At 43.5% G+C, this 18,221-nt stretch overlaps 1 protein-coding gene across 6 annotated transcripts in view; it reads right to left on the bottom strand.

Moving 5' to 3' along the window:
• The window catches only part of REPS1 (RALBP1 associated Eps domain containing 1), a 72,643-nt gene extending 71,156 nt beyond the window's left edge, over positions 1–1,487 (bottom strand). For 4 of the 6 annotated variants that reach the window (XM_075413935.1, XM_075413938.1, XM_075413934.1 and 1 more), the window contains exon 1: positions 1,135–1,486. In XM_075413935.1, coding sequence (XP_075270050.1) covers positions 1,135–1,287 — 153 coding nt within the window. In that variant the 5' untranslated portion in view covers positions 1,288–1,486. Of the gene's footprint in view, positions 1–1,134 lie in introns of all 6 variants that reach the window. The other 2 variants (XM_075413937.1, XM_075413936.1) reach the window with 1 other exon arrangement.
• Positions 1,488–18,221: the final 16,734 nt, after the last annotated feature.

The following is an 18,221-nucleotide window of genomic DNA, read 5'->3' as shown; positions in this document are numbered from 1 at the left end:
AGAATAATTTCTTATTCAGCCCTCCTGCACTTTTTTGCATATTAAACTAGCTTAACTCACCAAGCTGCCCTAAGGAGCCCAATGCACACCAACAATAACCCTAGTTAAGTGTAAGTATTCTCCTGAAATCTGGTACTAAATTGCAGAATGCTGAAATTTGTGCACTGGTATTTCCAGCTACAGTAACTTTAATGCTTTATTAAAAGGGCTGCTTATCTCACTAGGCTGAGGACGAAACTGCATAAAAGGCAGCGCGGTTTTTAGATACGATTTTCCCACAGCAGCCCAAAACACCACAAAAACTTTAAAGCATTTAACAACGACAGAGGGAACAGCAGAAGCAGCAAGTTACTGCAAACAGCTGTTCGTAGAAACGGTTCACTGGGAACGCTTTCCTCAGATAATTACACCCGGCACATCAGAGCAGACCTTCCCTTTTCTGCGGTGGCAGCTCTGCAATACTCTGCAAGTACCTTTCAGACGTACCCTGGCCAAGGAAGTCGGTGCTAGAACTGTGCCACATACACAGCGAAAGTACGGGACCGCGCCGTTCTCCGCACGGCGTTTTTCATCGTTCGAAGCGTCCTGACGGCCACAGGTCAGTCACCGCCCGCCGGGAACCGATGTCCAAAACAGACCGCGCGGCTCGGGCGACGCGGACCAGCGTCAGCAAACCCGGAGTCCCCTCCACCGGCAGACTGCGGGACGCATCTCCCTCACCTCCCCGCAACGCTCCGCGGTCCTCACCCCCCGCACGGCCTCCGCCGGCACGGAGCGAACCAGCCGCTCTCCCGCCGGCCGCCGAGACCGCCCGCGGCCCCCTCCCCTCCCCTCCGGCAGGGGCCCGGGGAGCGCACCACCGGGGGCCCGCAGCGGGCACGCCGAGCGCCGCGCCCTCCCCTCCGCCCCGGCCCAGCCTCAGGTGGCGGCTGCCGCGCCGGACAGCAGCTCTCCGTCCCGCCGGCGGGCCCCGCTCCGGCCTCCCCGCCACAGGTCCGCCGGGCGGGCAAGGGGGCGAGGGCCGGAGGGGCGGCAGCTCCGGACGGGGCTGTCTCTCCCCGGGCACCACCGGCGGGGCGGTGCCCGGGCCCGGCGCCCCCCGCACCCCACCCCGGGGGGGCCCGCAGCGGCTACCTGCATGACCACGTCGTTGGGCAGCTGCGCGGCGCGGAAGAGCTCGAGGACGCGCCCGTTGGACGCCACCTTCTTGGTGCTCTCGGTGTCGCAGTAGGAGAAGAGGTCGCAGTAGTAGCGCTGCTCCGCCTCGCTCAGCGTCAGGCCCTCCATCTTACGCCCCGGCTCCGCGCGGCGCCGCTGCCGCCGCCCCGCATCCAACGGCGGCGCGGGGGGGGGGGAAGCGGAGAGCGCGCGGGGCTGACTCGCGTCGCCGGGCCCGTCGCGGGGCGGCGGGGAGGGGAGGGAGGGAGGGAACTGGGGGACGCCGCCGCCGCGCGCCTCAGCCAACTGCCGCGCGCTACCGGCCGCTCACACCTTCCCCCCCACCGCCCGCCCACACGGCGGCGCGCCTGCGCGCCTCCCCCCGCCGCGCCTGCGCCGACCGCCCGGCGAGAGCGCGCCCCGCAGAGGGAGGCGGGGGAGCGCGCCCAGCACCGCCCTCCCCTCCGCGCGAGAGGCGGCGGCGGAAGCGCCAGGCCCGGGAGAGGGGGTGGGCGGGGTTAGCGGGGAAAAGGGCCAACAGCGTTCCCCGCCGCCAGCGGGCCCGCCCCCTCCTCGCGTCGAGGTGCTGACGCCATCAGCGACCCCACCCCCCGGGGGGTGGGGCGAGGGGAGCCGTGGCCACCCGGGGGCACCGCCCCCTTCCGGAGGCCCGGATGTCCGGTGCCGCCGTGCGCAGCAGCGCCCCCTGCGGGTGTGGTGGTGCGGGGAGGCGGGCCGGTTGGTGGCGGAGGCTCCGCGCCGGGAGTTCCCCTCAGGGTCCCCCGAGTTCCCTTGGCTGGGGCGGAGCGGACAGGAGAGTGGGCGGGAGTGAGGCGGCTGGGCGGCGGCGTGAGGGGCTGAGGCCGAGCTGGGCGGCCTCCGGAGCCTCCCTTCGGGGGGCGCGTGGGCGGTCAGCAGCGCAGGTGCCCCGGCAGCTGGTGGGGAGCGGCCCGCTCTGCTGCGCAGGCCTTGCTGTCAGCGGTTCCTTCCCTCAGTGCGCGGTCTGTCTCCGCCAGCGCTGCCGTACGCGGCAGCACCACGCCGTGCCCGAGAAGAGGCGGCCTGGGCAGCAGCTCCCAACGTCAGGCGTGTGAGGGAGGCACCCTCTCACATGGGATTTACCCTTCTCTCTTTCCACTTCATCTTCCTTCACAACTCTCTTTCCGGACTGCTGTTGCTGAGTGTTCTACTTCCCTTAAGCGCCTCATCCTTTCTGCTTCTTAAGATAGGTTTGTTCTGAACTTGAAGCCGAGATTCATCTTCCTTGCTGTTCAAAATATGCAATGTATCCTTTTGCTGCTAACTAAAGTTTCTGAAAGCCACCGATATGTTAGCTTATTGTTAAAACAACAGACAAAAGGATCTTCCCAGAAATGCACCATTATCAAGCTTTTGCAACCCCAAATTATTTTAATCATGAAACCATACAGAGTCATCACATTTCTCAGTTAAAATTCCTCAAAACAGACTATACCGAAGAAATAATTAACTTTTCAGTACTCTATCTAGTTATTGTGATTTTATAGACAGAGATAAGACCAACTTAGCATTGTAGGTCATTCAACTGGAGCTATTGTCACATCGGTACCCCTGTAAGTAAAACAAATGTAACCTTTCCTCCACTGCTAAATTGCATACTGCAATTTATTAGTTATACAGAGCCATTTGTAGAAGAGGTTTTTAAATCACTCATTAGCAGGTGATTGGGTTCAAGTGCCTTTGCTTCTTACGGGTTTAGTGATTGTGTGCTAGTTGGGGCACTGGAGTTCGAGTCTTCATAAGTTGGTGTAAGGATCCCAAAATACTTTTATTGTCAAAATAATTTTGAATTTTATGTCTACAAGAAATCTGAACATCTTGTTTTAATTTAGTTGCTCTTTTATTATTTGCAGTTTTGCAGTGGGAGCACTCTTTTGACATTAATGGGGATGACTTGGCTGCAACAGTTTGTGCAAGACACAAAGAATTATACAGGGAGGAGGTTCCCTAGTATGGACTATTCCCACATGTCCAAATGCCAAACAATTCCGAAGTTTAGTAACTATCTATTTCACTAAAACCATCATGTGTCATGTGGAAATGTCACGTCATTGCTTACTGGAGAGTTGGATGCTTTGAGGGAATACGCCGGGCTTTCCCCTGTGTGTAGCACCACTCTGAAGCTGTTAGGTAGCTATTTTGGAAAATAGGTTGTTGAGTCTCATTTCTAACTCCCGTACCATCAGCCTACCTTCTTGCTTTGTGCTAGCTCAAAGACTGAGCAGAAAGAATAAAAGTGATGTGACACGTAGCAAATTAATTTCTAATTCCCAAGATCTACATGTGGGAGAAACATCTTTGGCTCAGAGAGACCCAGTGCAATGTTTCTGTAGTTGTCTGTGGGATCTCCCTTCCCCTCCACTGGCCCCTTGCAAACCTCCAGGCTGGGGAGGGATCTGCAGTTCAGAACATTACCTGTTCCCATCAAGCCAGACTTAGCATCTACCGAGATAAAAACCCCCAACTTTTCCATGGATTCTCAGTGAGGATTTGTTTTGTTTTGCTGGAGAATATGCTTTTTGCTACAGGATGAACTGAGGAAAATAGTATTCCTACATGTTTGTAAGCTATATTAACTTCTCTGTATTTGCACTTTTCAGTGGAACTGACCCAAACAATTAAGCCATGTTTCTATTTTTAGTTCTTTTGGTTTGGAAAGATCTGTATCACAGGATTTTCCAGAGCTTAGATATGCAAAAGACGAAGGTTTATGGCAAAATACCCACCAAAATGTATCGTTAGTGATACATTTTGATGTAGTAGATTCAGCCTTTGGTATGTGAGAAATTTTATTTTACTGCCTTGAACTATGATTTAAACAGAGCAAGAAGAGGACTTTTACTTGGCTTTTTAGCTGTTGTACCATTTATTCTCTCTTTTTAATGCCTCTTCTTAGAATTCACCGTTCTGAATAGTTAAAAGTTAAGTTATTCCCTACATGGTGCCTGACGTTACTGTATTTTATTTTCTGTGAAGCAACTACTAGATGACGTATATTGATATCAAAGCAGTCATCTTTTTAAAAGATCAAAGTCAGAGAAAGTGATCATCATCATAGGAAGGCCAAGTCTAATGACCCAGATGGAAGGAAGTGCAAGGTTATTTTGCTGCCCTTAACAGCTCTTAGAATTAGAGCCAAATTATACATCAATAAAACATTGTTTTTTTAGAAAAGGAATACTTTTACAACTTGATATGTGACCAGAGATACGTATGTTCATTGCTACTAAAAAAAAAAGTAATGTTTTATTCATTTAAGGGAAATTCCAGTTAAAACACTTCTCAGGTTTCGGTATCTCTTATCAGCTGTGAAATTAATCTTGGTTTCTAAAATCTAGTTGTTACACATGCTGAGACTCATTTCTAAAAATAAACATAACTCATACACATATGCAGGGTCCAGTCTTCATCAGGTGTCATAGGAGTGCCATGTCTAGGGTTTGTCTGCTTTTGACGGGCCTCTGAATTTCTGAGTTCTTATTACAGTTAGTGGGTCTCATGTGCCACCTTATTTGCATTAAAGGAAGTTATATGCGCAGATTTTTTTTTAAACATCTTCAGATAACTTTCAACCTTGTAAAGTGTGTATTTGGGTCCACCTTCCATCTTGCACCTGGTTCCCCAAGTTTATAAAAATGGCCCTGAGGTTATTTGTCATTGCCTTGCTAAATTCTTCTGCGTGCATAATGCTGTGGAGCAGGTTTTACAATCTCTGTCAATATATTCCTTTAGTTGCCACTCATCAGGAGTTATGGAAACTTGTTCTATCCTTATTCTTTACTGGAAAGACAAGTAGATTAAGGCTAGAAATGAATGGGAGATGTTTAAAAAAACCTGCTGTCTCAGACTTTAGAGCTGGTTTATTGTTACTGCCTGATCTTTTCAAAAAAGAAGATCCCTTTGGAGGTAGGTTACTTTATTCCTACACATAAGAATATGTTGAGAATGGTGTTGACACTTAGAAATGAAAGAAGTCCCTATTCTGCTTGTCTAAAAGCATCCTTATTTCCTTTGTATAGAAGCAACATTTTAATGCAAATATAGCCACTTCACAGATGTTTGTACCCATACTTTTGTGAATTTCTGCACGTACATTCTATGTGTTACAATTTACAAACCTTTCCAACCCTGATGTTTACATTCTTGCGAGTTTGAAAAGCATCGGTTTTGTCATATGGTCAGGTTTCACCTGCTGCTGATTCTACCTTCTATGAAATGGCATCCATATTTCAAAGCACCTACCCTCTGTTCTACCAGTCCTGCTAGGATTGCTTCTCCATCAAGAGGCGTCCCACATTTAAGGCTATGGGATTTTCCATGGTGGATGAAAAATTCATTTTCACGCAGAGCCACATAGCAGACAGTAGCAACGAGGAGGGTATCGTTTGTTCTCCTTCTGTACAAGGAAAGCGCCTTTGCCAGGAGTGTTCAGCAAGCAGACGGTGGATCTAAAGCAATGTTGTTACTCACCACAGTGTGGTCATTCTGGTCCCTCCTGCACCTCTGTGCAGGCACATCCCCTAAGGGAAAATAATAACTTATTTCTCAGCAGCCTCCCTAGTGTGTTGTGTCAGCACTGAAATATGTATGGGATCCTGGCTGGAGACATCTACTGTCTGTGGAGTATTTAATAATATTTCTCTGTGTGAATTTCCTCAATGGAAAATGAATGATACCTTTTCTGTACCATTCACCATTGCGCCTGCTCAGTTTTCCCCGGTCTCTCCTTTAAGCTTTTAATTTGTATGTGTCTGTCATGGTCCTTGTAAAAGTTGCACCTGTTTCAAAAATTGCACCCTTTTCTCTTTCCTTCACATACGTCAACTGATGGAAAGGAGGAAGCAGTCAAATGAAAGTATCTGAAGGAAACTTTTTTGATTAAAAAATCGAAGTGGAAGATACTGGAAATGAGAAACCTTTACTTCTTTATGATTTTGGCAGATTTCTACATGATATTTCATCTCTGCGTCTCAAAAGGTGGGGGGCACCCACCCTCACCCCAGCACAGCTATGTGTGTTTGGTAGGTTCCAGAGGGGAATTCCTTTAGAGGATGAATTGCAGGGAGAGTGACTTTTCATATTTACCTCAGCAGCTCAAAAGCCTGAGCAGCTGGTCAAATCCCACCTCTCTTTAGAGTTTAAAACTATCCTTGTTCCTTCCAAAAGGAGAGGGTCTCTCCTGCTTGTATGATACTATCAAATAAGTCTCCTCTTACAGAAATTAAAACTAGTTTTAGAGCCTTTGAAAAATGAACTATAAATCCATCTGGTCTTGCTGCTATATTTATTTACAGATTATTCATGACACTGTCTACATAGAATCATAGAATGGTAAGGGTTGGAAGGGATGTTGAAGATCATCTAGTTCCAACGCCATCCTCTTCTATAAATATATTCTCTATAATTTCATAGAGTCGGGACGGGAAAGATAGTTTAACTGTTCTTTGTACTTTTTTTGGCACTATCTAACTTACATAATTCTTCAGAAAATTATTTATACATTCATAACAACTGCCTTGAAGTATGATAAGGTTATATTAAAATTACTTTTTTCTTAATAATTGGGTTACCTTTGTAGTCCCTCAATATCTTTCTTGTTTTGAAGCCCTAAAATTTACATTAGTGAAGTCCCGGCTAGTCTGGAAACAGTCTTATACCTTTATTTATATTTATTATATACCTTCACTACCTTTATTCACTTAGCTCCCGTCTCCCTAGGTTCTTGAGCAGTTCTCATTGTTCTCGTACTTTTTACTCTTTCCTCTTGCTCCCTGAATGTGGAAGTGCACTGTAACTTGCTGATGGAAGAGGAAGTTATCCCTTCCTAATGGATCGTTCATTATTCCATTGAATAATGATCTCCGTCTGGGAGGGTTGTTAATGGCTACTTCAGGAAACTTCTGGCACATTACCGAATTTGTCAGAAATTGGTTACGAGGTGGGAAGAAGTCCTGAAAGCAAAATTTCACATCTCTGTTTGCCCTATTACTCACATACTCACCCCTCCTTCCTTTTCCTACTCTCTGCTTTTATCTGTATGTATAAATGTATCTTTCCTTTTCTGTTTCACTTATAATTTAGTTTCCATTTTACTATTTTTTTCATTAACACTTTTCAGTTATGATCAGTTACTCAAGGATTTTCATTTCCCCCTTTAACCTTTCTTTCTATGTATATTTTCCTCATGCTCACAATAGAATCCTTCACAATATTGATCCTCGTGGGATTTGTACTCCAGCTTGCCTTTTCCTTGTGCTTTGGTACCTTCTCTATTCTGGATTCACCAGATGATTGTTATTTCACAGTTTGATTCTGCCTCTTGGTCAGAATTTGACTCAGCCTGTGCTTTTAGCTGTTTTCTGTTAAGACCAGTTTCCCAAGGATTTTGATCCCTGCTTTTTTCTCCATGGTGATGTGGACTGCTCTTGATATGTTGAGATAAATAAAATGCAAAACTCCTTCTGTGTCTTATATTTGTTTAAGATTGCAATAATCTAGTTTATTTCTTTTTCTTAAGGTCCTCTAGATCAAAAACACCCCAATGTGCTTTTAGATCTGTTTCTTTTCTTAAAAAAAAACACTGTTACAATGACATTTCTCTGATTTTGAGTCAGGTATAGGAGGGATAGTAAGAATGCTGTATGCTCCATCTGTGGTGGCTGTAGGAGGGAGTCTAAGAATTAAAAGTCTTTCTACACATAGCTTTGCTTTAATATGTTTTACAGACACTCATTTCTTCACACTTTCTAATTTTTATGTTATTTTTTTCTGTCCAGTCTTATTTTTTTCTTTTTTCTTCTGAACATCTTGCCTTATTTTGAAGATCTATTTCCAATTACATCTCTTTACTCACATTTATTGTCAGGGATTAGCAAGGGAAGCCAGGAGCTGAGCATGATGACAAGATGGGCAGTGGCCATCTTTGCCAACAAAAGTCCCATCCCACCACCCCCAGCCAGGGCACTGGGCAGGGCTGGGAGGACTGGGCCAGCGGCCCGTGGCCAGGGACGGGCAGGGCTACGATGCGGAGGGGCTGGAGCTCCAGCCAGGCCCTGCAGCAGACCCTGAGGTGAAGGCAGCTCCCATGGGACGAGGTCGGCCCTGGCTGCGGCTGCCCCTCCGGCAGCCGGCTCGCAGCTGGCCCTGACCCCCACAGCCAAACCCCCACTTACCTTTCGATCATTGACCTCACCCCCATGTCCCCAACTTACCTATATGGTTGTAAAAGCTAGGATAATTCCATCATGTTGAGGAGTGTAACTTTACTTTAGTGTACTTGGGGGCAGAAATTGAGTTTGAAATATGGCAGGATTTTCATTGCACTACCATTCCTATTCACAGAAATCCCATTTTTTTAGTTTGTCAATAAGATATATACAACATACACAGAACTGAAGCTGCTTCTGTTTGCATTAAGAGACTCAAGGTGTCAAAGAAGAAAGATGTAGTTTTCCTGTTAGTGTATAAATAATTCCTGAAGTAAAGCTCTTAACCATCATAACTTCCTGCTAAACTTGACTGAGTTAGCAAATGCTAATGACAGTCCTGTAATGTAAAATCAATAAATGTTATTTGAGCTGAACCTATCATTTGAGCAGAGTGGAAATATACTTAATTAACACACATTCAAATGTCCTAAAGAAATCACATGTCTTTATGTTTGAAACATCGTGTTCTGTTCCAGTCATTTTAGAGGGACTATATTTAGGAGAACTGGGGCTAAGCCTACAGAGTGCTGCAGCTCTCTGAATTTAAGTGGAATCATTGCCAAGTACTTTATTTCTCCCTGTTCCTGCTAGAAAATGGTTCAGATCTTACAGTTCTTTAAATTAATCATAAAATGAGAATATTAGAAACTGGCAGGATGGAATGAATACATGTGCATTAATACAGGGAGGCAGTTGCATCTTTCCCTATCCACGCATTTTTTTATGTTACTGTGAACTTGTGCGTGCCCTCGTGTGTGCTTCCCACCAAAGTCCTTTGCCAGGATCTGTGCCTGTGACAGAGGAGAGAGAATACTCCTAGTGCGTGAAGCACACGTCTCTCTTTTACTGGAAGGTAAAATAAAAGGTGAAGAAAAGCAGCTCTTTGCATCATTACTCATCCTATGAGCCTTTTCTTTCAGGCTGAGAGCAGTTTGGCTCTCTTACAGAGAGAATAATTTAATTAGGAAGGGATTAGAATGTACATTTGTGCCTCTGATTGAAAGGTTGCACCCCGAACTGGTGTCCTGTCTGTACTCTCCAGCGGATCAAGCAACGGTTGTGATAAAAGGCAAGGCTGCTTGGCAAAAAGCAGCAAAAAAAAAGGCAAAGCTCTCAGCTACAAATGTCTGAGAGACTGAGCGAGGACAAGCCTTGGGCACGGCCACTGCAAGTCCTCTGTGGAGGACCTCGTACGGACAGATGAAACAGCGCCGGACAGCAAGGCCAAGCGAGAGCAGAAACTTCTTGTACCACTTCCCACCTTGTTCCAACGGGAATTGTTCCAACCCTGGCAAAAAGCCTGAGACGAGGGTAGCCAAGAGTGGGCCAAACGTGCTTCGTAACTCAGAGCTTTCTCCTGTTTATGTTTGATCATCACGCTCCAGCCATTTGAAGGATTGAAGACTTAGGAAAAAGGAGCTGAGAAAAAGAAACTCACAAATAGTTTATTGGGATTTTGTGGGCAGGTTATTAATTTGTATATTTTTGTCTTATTCTCTTGGCAAAGAGAGAACACTTTGAATGAAGAGCTTTTATATTTTACAAGAAACAAAAACAGAGGCAGCAGCTACCTTTGACGTACAACCTTTTATCAAATAAAGGCTTTTCTGATATTGTCTGTGTACGACGAGAGCCATTTAAATATTATCAGATATCCAAATACACTAAATAGAGTTGGTGTGCTCAAAGTGGCAGACCCTTGCTTTTTCGAATGAGGCATAGTGAAAAAGGAGGCAGGAAACTGTAATAACAATAGGTCTGGTCCCATTTTCCTCTTCTCTTTATATAGAGATTTTGAAGGAAGTGAAATGGCTCTGTTTCCTCACATCTGACCTGTGAGAAAAATAGTCTGTGCAGTCAGTTTTTAGCCTGGGAACACATACGAACTCTATTTCCCAGTAATGAAATAAAGGATGTGTATTCCTTAGAAAGCAAGTGAATGAAAAAGCGCCTGCATTTCTGCTGGTGTGAGATACTAGTCTTTCCACCTTCTGTTTGCCTCCGCAATGGAAGCACGCTGAGCTGTAGGAAGCAATTAACTGATGTACCGAATCTTTATTGATGATATTTGCTATTGTGAGAAACTGTTAATACTGAGGATAATTTCTTTGATTAATTGATAGAATAGCGTCAACAATACAGCCTTGGCACTTTATATGTCTCAGCCTACAATTGTGACCAAAGAACTAGTATTTGTTCCAGGTGTCTTGAGCTATCTAAAAGTTAGTTGTCATCTCTGACAACTTACAGAAGCTCTCTCTGTAGTGGTGCTTTTTGGAAGCTCTCTTCTTTACCATATGCAGAGTTAGTCAAGTAACTGACTTAAAATAGACACCTTACTTTCAGGTAGCTAAAGTCTGGTGAGATGAATACTGATGTCATGTGTATGCACAGGTGTATGTAACTTAAAGCCTGACTGAAAATTAGGGATCTTTTAACTCCTACCCAAAATCTTAGCCACTGTGCTTTACCCGATGATTTCTTCAATGCCTGCTAACTTTTCAGGGAGATTATTAATTGTTCTCTATGCAGTTCACAGTAGTCCTGCTTTGCTAGCATCTGCAGATAAACCGTTTTCCATGGCTGATGTACATCCCAGTGCAGTGCCAGCCATTTTAAACAGTGCGCATCATGGTCACTCTTCTGAAAGGTGCACTGAGAAAATGCCAGCCGAGGTCAAGGGAAGTCTGCTAGCAGATTAGAGCATGAAAGGCCACAACCCACCTTTTGAAGAAAAAACAAGAGGTTAAGTTCTCACTACATTTTCCCATCAGATATCCTTTCTCCTTTGCTTCCACTGGCAAGTGAAATAATTCAATAGGAGGAAAAAGGGAAAGCTGGCTGGCTGGAGTCCTTGGCTTTGCATGCCTCCCTAGTGCTAGGCAGAGCTGATCCAATGACTGACTCCATGATCAGTTGCCTGTGTTTTAGAGACCGTTTCTCCGGTTTTGCTCCACCTGGAGGACTTCTGTCTTACAGCTCCAGCTAGGTGATGCTGTAAAATAACTTACTCTAAGTCCCTGTTCTGTTTTTTTTTTCCATTTTAAGACACCACCTCTCCTGAATGTACTCCTGAGGAAGATGGCTAGTATTTCCTGTGTACCTTACCCCAAATACTGTACCTGTGCCCACACGCACCTTTTCCCTCTGATGGGCACGCATACCTTGTTTATGTAGCTGGGAAGTTCTTCATCCTACACTGATATACTTTGCTTAGTCTATCATGCAAGTGATTCTCTACAGAAAAAATAAAACTACCCCTCCCATTTCTGTTTCCTGTTAGCACTGTAATTACAGTTATTTATGGGTTTTAGAGCAGAAATACATGTATAAATTCCGGAATCATCACACCTTACCCCCCACCCCCTTGTTTCTGTCAAATTTGCAGGCTGTCAGAAGCATACTTTCATGCCATCTAATGTTATTTTATAAGCTTCCATTAAATTCAAAATGGAGTTGAACTTCTTAAAATGGAGTAATATACTGGTTCCTAATAGTGGAAGGAAGTTGAAGCTGGTCTAAACTTACGTAAGGAAGACGTGGATTCAGAGGAAGTGCATTGGAAAGTTTCTGTAACAGTTCAAAAAGAAACACTTGTCTGTGTGCAAGAGAGCATTTGTGCTTCCTTCAGTAAACACAAGGGAAGTGAGATTCATTTGTGCTATTCGTGTGACAGAGAACAAATAATACTTGCTTCAAAATAACACATGGCAATACCTTGAGAAGCAAGTATTATTTATATACATGTAACACAATTACATAGGATAACTGTGAACCAAACAAGAAGATGGTTATACTTAATTTTCTTTATTATGTTTTTAAATGTAAGCTTCTCCAACACGTCAGAGATGCTTGGACAAAATCTCCTCAAGGAAAAAAAAAAAGGGTAAGATTTATCACAGAAGTTTCTGATTCACAATTACAATTGACTTTGCAGATGAAAAATTAAGGAAAATTCATAAAACTTAGGTGTTAGATGAAGAAGAAAACTGGCACATCATTTGTAATCAAACCATATGGTGTGTTTAAAAGCACAAATTAATTTGATGTTCTCATAGTACTTGCCTAGTAGATATTTGTCTACTATTTAAAATCAGCATACAGTTTGACCTTCTACACCGTGACAGAAATTCCTCCTAGGCTATTAGGTCAGTAGGTGAGACCATTAGCAGTGCTCTATGCGAAGCTACATTGGGAGTCTGATCGTTGTTCTTCGTTGCAGTTTCAAACAGCATGAAATCAAATGTTTTAGGATCAAAAGCCTTGTGGCTGCAGTCCTAGTGAAATTGATAAAGTCTGATCAGTTACGAATTTGAACCTCATTTGGATTTCAGAGCTTGCATTGCATCTTGAAACAAGAAAAGAATTCTTAAAAAGCGCTTTTTATAGAATTTGACCTTAAAAATACACTTCTCCACATGCAGGAACTAATAAAGTGCTGCTGTACTTGACTTCAAAATATAGTATAAATTCAGCATAATTGTGAATATTATCAGATTAAAATGATCCAGTGTGCACCTTAAGCACAGTTTTTGAGCTGAGAACCTGGAATGTGGAGTAGCAAAATTACAGGTTCATCCCTAAAAATGCTTATAAACAGGGTTGTTGCATTAAATGATTATTAGCTGTCATTAATCCAGTTATAGAGTTTTCTCAGGTTTTTTATTCAACTATAAACTTCTGTGAACTATGCTTGCATGGCCAGCAGGAGGTCTTGACATTTCACTAAAAAAAAAAAAAAAAAATTAATATAATGACTTTTGCCATGACAAGATTTCATATGTTAAGTACACGCACTCTGACAAATGTCAATCCACAGTTCCATTTCAATAAAATTTCCTTCAGGAAAAGATTTGATGTACTTCTGTCATGAGTCATTATAAATGCCTGAGCTTTAGGAAGGAAATTTACATGAAACTAATAAATAAAGATATTACACCTAGAGCTGTATTTGATGTGGATGTGAATAGTAATTCTGTATCAATGTAACTGTCATCTCTGCTACCATTATATGACATCTGTATGCAAAGCCAGTATTTTTCGTTTTCTGAAAAAGTCCCCAAAATGCCAGTATCTGTATGTATATGTGTAGAAGGGAAGGAAGAAAGGGAGTTGATTTTTTTTTGTCATGATGCACACCAGACAAGAGGACAGAGGGACTGGATGATTCAGCTGTTACTGTACTGTCTGGAGATCAGGAGATGTACTGCTGTTTCCTTGCTACAAGAGATTTTTTGATACCAGGAATCTGAGAAAGTAACTAGTTTTCATGTTCCTCTCTCTCCAATATTCAGCTGTTATAGCAAAGAACACCATAAAACACATTAAATACAAACCGCTATTTGTGTATTTCTTTTTCTCTTTGTAAACTCTCTCCAAACACTCTGTTCCCTCAGGACATTACTGCACATCCTCTTTACTTCACATCCTCTTGCAGAAAAGCATCACCCAAGCTCAAAATACACCCCCTACTAATTCTGACTGTGCATCCTTGGGGAGGTTTTGAGTTCAGCCTTAAAGCTTTCAGGTAACTACTCTCAGACACATGATTAGGGTCACCCTGCAGTTCTTCCTGGAGTGCATGCTGTATGATGAACATTACGGGCCCAGTCTTTTAGGCTGTACTGATACAGCATCTTTCTGTCATTCCATACAGAGGTTGACTCGTGGGTTAGGTAAGCAAGTAGTTTTGGTGATTTACATCAAGATTTTGAGCACTCCCTCTCTTTTCTGTTTAACTGTAGTAAAGATTTACATGCTTAATTTAGGAAGAAGCAGCATTACATTGTTTGAGGCGCCTAGTGGATAACAAGAAGATATGATGTGCTGAAGCCATTTCTGAAATGAGTCCCCTCTCCTGGACAGGCACAGTGGGTAACAGCGTAGGTGAATCGTTCCATTTACCTTAAGGGAAGTGCTCGTTCAAGTGCCAAGGCTGCCAGCAGTCACTGTGTTTGTATTTGTAGTCTCTTGTGTTCCAAGGCTGGTCTGTTGCGTTTGCTTTTATATTGAAAGAAATGTTTATGTTTTGCTAGGTTACTTTTTCAACTCACCAAGAGAGAAAAAAGAGAAAGTGGGATTTTTTTGTTGTTCTGGTTCGGTTTGGGTTTTTGACTATTATAGGAAAAATAAAGCTAAGAGCCCATACAATCAATATTTTAAAACTTGGTTTTACAGCAAAATGCTTGGAAAGTTTTCCAGAGCATCACTATGCTTTTCATTGTGGTAAAATAATTTTCTCACTTGAAACAACCGCTGACTTAAGACAGAGAGAGCAGCCAAGTAAGACTAATGATTGGACAAAAAAATGATGCTTTGGATATGGAGTTTGTAAGAGAAGAGAGTGCTGTTTCCCTGGTTGATTGGCTTGTCTCAAACAATATAGTTGTTCTTCTGACCATCTCCAACGATACTCTCTGAATATTGCTTACACACCTCAGATTTCTGTGACAGCATTGACTTGCGGTGATTTTGTCCTTCTCATTGCAGCCAGGGACCCTGTCTTGTTGTAAGAAAAGGTATCTTACGTTTTCTGTGGTGTTACGAAGTCCACAGGAATAAGGAATGCAGTAGAAGCTCTACCACTTCAAATCTTGAAATCATGCAATGACGTATTTTTAAAGACCTGTTTTAGCCTGGGCTTTACGACTTCACGTTGAGTCATAACCCCACAGTGGGTTGCATAATACGGCACACCCTTGCTGAGAACTGACTCAGGCCAGGCCAGCAGCACAGATATGTGATGGGGCTGGGCTAAGGCAAGACAGATCCACACGCTCCTGGTGAATCACAGCACGGTAGTTTCTGTCCAGCTTTGGAGAGAGTAAGGAAAATCTCTTTGCAGGTTGCTGGCGTTAAAGCAAAGGGATGGGATGCAGGCACATGCAACAGGAACTCACATCTCTACTAAATCAACAAGTCAAGCAAAAATGTGTTGAAAGAACAAAGACCTGGACTATGTAAGAGGACAGGAAAGAGGATCTTTGCTAACAGTGAAATCTGCAAAGCACAGTGGCAGCTCTAATGGTTTTTAGCTGGGGAGGATCTCAGCAGAAAACTGTGTGTATGCACGTGTGGTGCATATGTCTGCCTATTCACAAGCACATATAATGCAACAAAAAACCAAGAGAACAGTATTGTACGAAACAAGAACAGCATGGGTTATGAAGTTCACTAGTAAAGTGAGAATAATTAGTTAATATATGCAGGAAAACAGAAAAAATGGCCATTACCCAGCAAATAACCTTGTAACTTTCTCCTACAGTTTTCAGGCTTGGCCCCTGCTGCTACATGCCTGTCTCTGGAGAAACCTGTTACAACAGGCACATTGACAGCATGTTTACTGTAAACATTAAATACTTGTCTGAAACTAATTTCTCATGGGGTAAGAAGACAGGCTGCATCCAGAATCGGTAAGCAGCTGAAAGCTAGGAGGGGACAAAGAGGTAGAGCCGATGGTCAGCTTTCATGGAGAGAGGTTACTAGTGCGCCCTGAGTAGCATCTCTGGGTTTGGAGCTGTGTTGTTCAAAGCTGTCGTTGATGACATGGGAAAAGAGGTAACAAAGTTTGTGTGATCTTATTTCAAATCACACAGTAAAACAGCCGATGGTACTGCCAAATGCAAAGTAATATACTGGGGGGGGAAGTAACCCTAATTATCTGGAACAGAACAATTAATTACTACTGCTTTGGAAATAGTGTTTGAAACCACTGTGGATGGTGCTCAGCACTTTTCAAAAAGGCAAGTGAAATGTTGGGAATCATTAAGAGCAAGAACAAAATCATTAAGAGCAGAATCATTAAGAGAAGAACAAAACCGAAAACATCATTATTGTGATTCTGTGATTCTGTGATTATGTGTTTGTATATACTATACCCACATGCTGAATGATGCTGACAGTTCTACTAATTCAATCCAAGAAAAGAACATGGAATTATTTGAAAAATTATAAAGACCAACAAGAAGGATCGACAACATGGAAAGGCACTCATCTTACATGAGATTAAATAAAAGTCCATAATGCCCTAGTGAGGCCCCATCTGGAGTACTCTGTCCAGTTCTGGGCTCCCCACTTCAAGAAAGATGAGGATCTGCTGGAGAGAGTCCAGCGGAGGGCTACAAAGATGATGAGGGGGCTGGAGCACCTCTCCTGTGAGGAGAGGCTGAGGGAGCTGGGCTGGTTCAGCCTGAAAAGAGAAGGCTGCGAGGGGACCTAATATATGCTTATAAACATCTCAAGGGTGGGTGTCAGGAGGATGGGGCCAAACTCTTCTCAGCGGTGCCCAGCGACAGGACAAGTGGCAATGGGCACAAACTGAAGCAGAGGAAGTTCCAGCTGAACATGAGGAAGAACAACTTCCCTCTGAGGGTGATGGAGCCCTGGAATAGGCTGCCCAGAGAGGTTGTGGAGTCTCCTTCTCTGGAGATATTCAAGACCCATCTGGACAAGGTCCTGTGCAGCCTGCTGTAATGACCCTGCTTCGGCAGGGGGGTTGGACTAGATGACCCACAGAGTTCCCTTCCAACCCTGACCATTCCGTGATTCTGTGATTCTGTAAAACTAGGGCTCTTCAGCTTGAAAATAAGATGAGTGATGGGAGAGATACAGGCAGGAACATGATGGAGGAAGGAGAAGATGGAATAATTACTTGCTCCAATAAGTGTCAGAAGCCAAGGGAGAAACCAGGGGCTCAACTGATAGTTTTCGTCGATTACACTGTTTTCCAGATGCCTGCTCTTGGTCACTGCTGGAGGCAGAATGTTGGGTAAAATTGATTGTTTGATCAGATCCAGTATGTCTACTGCGGTGTTCTTGAGCTATGTTTTTTAAATCTTGCGTTGCCTAATTCCTCTGTGTGGCTGCCTTCATGTATATCTGTGCATCTGGGGGGACGGCCAGAGTACAGTGAGATGCCAAGGAAGGTCACATTAGAATAGGCTGTTTTAAGGCAGAATCTCATGACTTTTTGAGAGCACTCTTAGTAAATGCAGCTAAAATGCATAATAAATTACCAGTCCGATGATGACCTTAACCAGCGATATGAAATATGTATAAGCAATATTTCCATGTCTGTTCTGTGAGCTTGTAAAGGACAAATTTGCACTTCTTTTTTTAGAAAGTATCATTCTGTGGAAGCAGAGCGGCTGAAAATCACCATCTCCATAATTTTCACGTTTCCTGCTCTCTGCTGCTGCCCCTGTAAGGACATAATCAGTCACTTGGTCCTGATGCTGCCCAGCTCATTTTCATACTTCGGCAGCATCGCTGTTCCCTTAATTGTCATGGTAACAGATGGTTTTGGTTACTTAATTACCTAGAACTATTTTAACATTACATGATGAGGAAGGGCCATGAAAGAAGCAGTTACGAAAACATACCTTGTTTCGATGATCTCCTGATGTGTTCCTGGGGACCAATACTTGTGGACCTAACACTTTCTTTTCAAAAGACAGATTTTTGAACAAAAATTTGTACTTCCTCAAAAAAAAGGGTTAGAAGAAAAATAAGATATGGAATTACAGATTTTTGTTCATCTTTCTCAGATGTACAATTGATCTGCTTCTTACAAATTAGGGGCTATGATTCAAAACAGACTTAGAATTTATAACATAGATATAATAATAATAATACCTTTGGTCTGAAAAGTCCCAAACTATTACTCAATCAAGCATAAATTATCCATAATAACAATCACATTATGCAAAGCAAGGGCCTACATTATTTGTGCAAATCTAATAGTGTTCTGATGATTAGGAAATCTGGAGTATGTGCATGATACAACCAAAAGCATGTTGTTAGCAATAAAAACAGAAA

This window comes from Opisthocomus hoazin, chromosome 2 (assembly GCF_030867145.1).
Source record: "Opisthocomus hoazin isolate bOpiHoa1 chromosome 2, bOpiHoa1.hap1, whole genome shotgun sequence".
Taxonomy (NCBI): domain Eukaryota; kingdom Metazoa; phylum Chordata; class Aves; order Opisthocomiformes; family Opisthocomidae; genus Opisthocomus; species Opisthocomus hoazin.
The sequence above is the reverse complement of the archived record's forward strand: the minus strand, read 5'-3'. Positions and strand labels throughout refer to the sequence as shown.